This window comes from Rhinichthys klamathensis, unplaced genomic scaffold (assembly GCF_029890125.1).
Source record: "Rhinichthys klamathensis goyatoka isolate OS25496 unplaced genomic scaffold, OSU_Roscu_1.1 h1tg000161l_1, whole genome shotgun sequence".
NCBI classification, from domain to species: Eukaryota; Metazoa; Chordata; class Actinopteri; order Cypriniformes; family Leuciscidae; genus Rhinichthys; species Rhinichthys klamathensis.
Window position 1 is genome coordinate 2,464,159 of NW_026606695.1, and position 4,998 is coordinate 2,469,156.

Sequence of the window (4,998 nt, forward strand, 5' to 3'; positions counted from 1 at the left end):
TGGTCATGTCCCGGGATATAACACAATCTGGCCCTCAGTGGACCAACTCCAGCTGACTCGCAGAAAAGGGCAGTACGCCACTAACATAGTAAGCAATGCCCAGAGACAGAAGAGCGATGACCACCAGCAGCAGTAGGACCCTCCAGAAGCCCAAATCCTCCACAAACTCCTGCCAGGTGGAGCGGAAGCTGGACAGCACACCCTCGCTGTTCTGTAGGTTTGGATTGAGCAGCGAATGGCTCTCCATCGCACTAGGAACAAGAGTGTTGAGTCAGTATTGGTAATCAATTGAAACATGTCAAATAACTAAAAGATGTTCATAAAAGGTGGCATCTGAGGCGAATCCAACCTCTCGCTCTCAGCCATCTGCATGGCTTCTAGTTTGGAGTGAGCTCCTCTGTTGAAGCCCTTGACCTCTTGCTCTTCCAGGCCTTCCAGCAGCCGAATGGCATCTTTATTTACCCCTCTCCTCTTAGCCAGCACCAGGGGGGTCGACCCGTTGTGGTTACTGTTCGAATGCAAGAGCACAATCGAGAATTGTTACATAGAGTCAGATGAAAACTTACCATTGTTACAATAGTGTTCTGCCAAGTTATTACATCATTACAAGCACTACTGCTACAGTAAAATAATAATAAATTAATATGATATGTCTTGATTTAAAACATTTTATGAAAGTGGTGACTAACTTGGTTAGTTACCATGGACAATGGTTGTTCACACTATTCACATACTATCTGTCCTAAATAGTATCTAAAGGCACAATAATTAACATGATAATAAATAGCTGGCTGACTTTTTCATTTTTTGACATGACATGGCTAGATTTCAAATGGTCAATATTTATTAAGTTGAATGACCATCCTAGAGATAATAATCATATTTCTAACGAAACCATCATATTTTGAAAATATTATATTAATCATAAAATAAAAATATAATTTATTGTTACTGTAAAGCCATTTTAAATTATTACAGGATCTCCCTCAACAGTGTAAGCTTTCAGAATCTCTTTTTTTTTATCTCTATTAACAGGCTTTTTTTTTCTTTTTTTACAATGAACACATTTTAATGATTGTACTTATTGAATAAAAGTAAATTCAATTATTTTATTTGTCAACATAAATAACAAACTTTGCTGAAGTTATTGTTTTGAACAAGTACAAGTACAAGAGGTTACACAAAACTTCAATACTGGGTGCTGGTTACTCCGAGTGTGGGGTAAAAAGCCCTTCTCACCACCTCATACATTTACAGGTGAAACTCGAAAAATTTGAATATCCTGCAAAAGTTTATTTATTTCAGTAATTCAACTTAAAAGGTGAAACTAATATAAAATATAGACTCATAACATGCAAAGTGAGATATTTCAAACCTTTGTTTGTTATAATTTTGATGATTATGGCTTAGAGCTTATGAAAACCCCAAATTCAAAATTAGAATATTGTGAAAAGGTTTGCATAAGCTGTAAGCCATAATAATCATCAAAATTATAACAAATAAAGGCTTGAAATATCTCACTTTGCATGTGATGAGTCTATATTTGTCACGGGTTGGTTCAGAGAAGACAGACGAAGAACGTAGTAAACACTTTCTTTAAATCGTAGAGACTCAGGATACACGGGAACAGCTGGGACAGTGTGTCAAACACGAACAATACCGGACAATGAACTGAATGCAGATAGGAACTTAAATACACAGTGATGATGATTACATTAACGACAGGCAGCTGTGAGGAAGGTGCTTAGTGTCCATGGAAACAGATTGTGGCGGGAAACACTGAAAGGGAAAAACACATGAGAAATCAAAAAAAACCTGAAATTCAAAAGAGCCTAATGGTGACAATATTATATATTAGTTTCACCTTTTAAGTTGAATTACTGACATATTTAAATGAACTTTTGCACGATATTCTAATTTTTCGAGTTTCACCTGTATATGATTTTTAAGCATGCCAAACTACTTTTGTGATTTCTCTTCTCACAAATGCACTGCTACATCAGTGTTCAACGTAAAGCTATATTTTCTCTGCAATCATACACACTGTGGGAGTAGTGAAAAGCACGTTCCTAAAGGTATGCTGCAGTCAGAGCTGGGCAGATTACTTACAAATTGTAGTCCATTACTGAACAGAAATTACGTGATTTAAATTGTTGTTAGTAATGTAATTATTACGTTACCCATTTTAGGTACTATACTCTGACTAATTTTTTGATTACTTTTAGATTTTTTTTTTTTTTACCTAACTTGTTCATAACATGAATAATATAATCTTGTAACATTTTGATACAAAATGTACCAAAAATACAAAGAGAAAGAAAAAGTAATCCATTTTGTTTTGTTATGGTTATCAACAACATTAATTGGATTACAAATTACATTGCGTCAGGGTTTCCCAAACTAGTTTTTAGGAAGTAACTGCAGGGGGTACTTAAATTAATGAAAAGCAAATAATCATAATTATTGTTAATAAATCTTAAAAATGTTATGTTAAAAGAAATGAGTAATTAAAAAAAAAACTAACTAACAAAAAGATGAAATATTTTATTTGTTCATACTGTGTGGTCTCTCAATTTTCCATGTAATTATAGTCGCCTGACTAGTGGCCGGTCTGTGTATGAAATTGCACAAAACTGGAAGACTTTATGAATATATATAAGAAATACGTTGTTGTTGTTGTTGTTGTTTTTCAAGGAAAATTTTAAAGATATAAAATAATAATTAGGGACAATCAATGAATTCTAATTAATTTACTGCCATTTTGCAAATTATTAATTAATCATGTAATCAATAAAAAGTAACTGAAGTCTGATTATGAGTATTTTAAAAACATAATATAATCTAATTACAAGTATTTAATTTTTAGATTCTGATTACGTAATCCGTTACTAGTCTACCCAGCACTAGCTACAGTATTAGCCCCGTTGTAGTACACTACATAATAAACACAATAGTAGTCACAAGCACTTACCAAAATTCGTCTAGTTACCTAAATGAATAAAACTATTGGCATATCTCACCAAATGTCAATTTTGAGACCATTGGACACCAGGAACTGAATGGTGTCCACATGTCCACACAGGTGCAGTGCAGTGTTGCCCTGATAGTCGGTGGCCAGCAGGTCTGCGCCGAACTTGTGCAGGAAGCGGCAGATGTCCACATTACCTCGTGCCGCTGCCAGATGCAGTCCCGTGCGGCCCCTGTGATCACGGATATTGGGGTCACAGCCGGTCTCCAGCAGACGCCTAGCGAAACTCAAGTCCCCATCGATACAAGCCTGCAGTAACGGTACACTGGTCTGCGACGAGTCATTGATGAAGACATATGACATGTCCGAGTCGGTCTCCGAAAATTCCAGCGTAACTGAAAAACACAATGATAGAGTGGATCTCATTAAACTATTGCACTGTGACATTAACCACATGACACCACACCTCTGTATTACACTAATGTCCCACTTTATAGGTGTCTTTACTGTGTACTTGTGGACTATGTTATTGTTCATGTTGTCATGCAAAACACTTTTGCTGCTATTGAGGTGGGATACAGGTTGTTATGCACAGGTTTCGTTGTATGATTAAGTTTAAAGGTTGGTTAATGTGTATGGGAAGGGTCAACACTGTAATTATAGATATAACTATAGAAATGAATTACAGCTGTAATTACATCCAGGTATTTTTTTTTTTAAAGAAATACAAGAACAATGTAAAAACATGTATAAGTGAATTGAATCAAATTATTATTTTAAATATTAGTATAGTAGTTAAAGAGACACTTAATATCAAGTGGGTCCAGTGCTATATTACAGTAAAGCAAATTGTATAAAAAATAAAAAACAACATTCTCACTGAGATTAATATAAATAGGGGAAGTAACCATGATAAGACCATGTTGTACCATTTCGTTTTTCTAAAGACCTCCGATGAAAATGGCTGAGTAATTAAATAATTTTCAAATTAAGATTACCGGTAATAAATTAAATGCATCCTTGTATGATTTATTTTATCTGTATTTATTTAGGAATATTCTGTGTTTGTCATTAGGGAAAGTGACCCTTTTAAGCCCACCCAGTCTAAAATAATGAACGTCTAAAAACATCTGACACATATTAAATGATTAATGGTCTTCAACATAAAGTAGGCTTAAGTTTCTTAAAGCTAAATATAATTTCTTACTTTTCCCGTTTGAATACGAGGTGATTATGAGGTGAAATATGACCTAGTCCTAAATGATGAGGGTGACGATGGTGCAGGTCACACCCATAGACTGTAAACAAAATTAGGTCACACTCATGAAGGATTATACTCCACTGTAATAATTCAACCAGAAGGCTTTTTAACTGTTGCAACACTCTTTAACAAAGCACCTGATCATGAGCTGCAGTGCTGGAGGAGGATTCTGCATTAGCCAGCGCACTGCTGGATGATGCTGACTAATGTAAAAACATCCATCTAAACACAACAATGAGATTTATTCCTCTAAAGTCAGAAACAGAGAGGGATCTGCTAATACAGCTTCAGTGTGTCAAGTGTGGTTTTACGTTAGTGAACATGTCACTGTAAACAGTTGTATAATACACTATGTTTCCCAGCGTTTATAAGAGCACTAACGTAACGTTACTAGCATATGAGACGGGGGAAAAAACAGACTCAACAAAGAGACAGCAGCGAACTTATTCATACACACTCTTATGTACCTGTTTTGTGCAGCAGTCTTAAAGGAGAAATGTCTTGCGTTTGCTGAAGTCCCGTCCGTTATGTCTGTCTGTGTTGTTTATGAGTTACTACCATAGACAGTATAAGAAGGGTTACTACCATAGACAGTGGTTACTACAGTGGCTGAACCAGTGGGGAGTCGGGACGCTCACAGCGCCCTCTACTGCTGTGGGGCGCTGCTGCCGCGCTTCGAAACAGGCTGCACGCCGCTGCAGCGAGGGGTGTCTCCATAGGGTGTCTCACAGGGCCGCCCCGAGGCATAAGCGAACTAAGCGGCTGCTGG

General features: G+C 36.5%; 1 protein-coding gene across 2 annotated transcripts; it reads right to left on the reverse strand.

The window, feature by feature from the left end:
* Positions 1 to 4,786, reverse strand: ankrd46b (ankyrin repeat domain 46b). Of its 2 annotated transcripts, none has more exons than XM_056258929.1 (4): positions 4,697 to 4,786; positions 3,021 to 3,363; positions 350 to 508; positions 1 to 251 (listed from the first exon to the last, which is right to left on the reverse strand). In XM_056258929.1, exons 2-4 carry the CDS (start codon positions 3,329 to 3,331, stop codon positions 35 to 37), a joined length of 687 nt encoding a protein of 228 aa, XP_056114904.1. In that variant the 5' UTR covers positions 3,332 to 3,363; positions 4,697 to 4,786; the 3' UTR covers positions 1 to 34. The 2 variants fall into 2 exon arrangements, with proteins under 2 accessions (XP_056114904.1, XP_056114905.1); XM_056258930.1 differs by lacking the exon at positions 4,697 to 4,786 and adding an exon at positions 4,176 to 4,355.
* Between the last annotated feature and the right edge of the window lie 212 nt (positions 4,787 to 4,998).

Excerpts from the sequence above, each read along its gene's own strand:
- ankrd46b (XM_056258929.1), bottom strand. The coding sequence starts at position 3,331 with ATGTCATATGTCTTCATCAATGACTCGTCGCAGACCAGTGTACCGTTA. Across the intron at positions 509-3,020 it reads GGTCTCAAAATTGACATTTG|TAACCACAACGGGTCGACCC; the intron begins GTGAGATATGCC and ends GCATTCGAACAG. Across the intron at positions 252-349 it reads CAGATGGCTGAGAGCGAGAG|TGCGATGGAGAGCCATTCGC; the intron begins GTTGGATTCGCC and ends TCTTGTTCCTAG.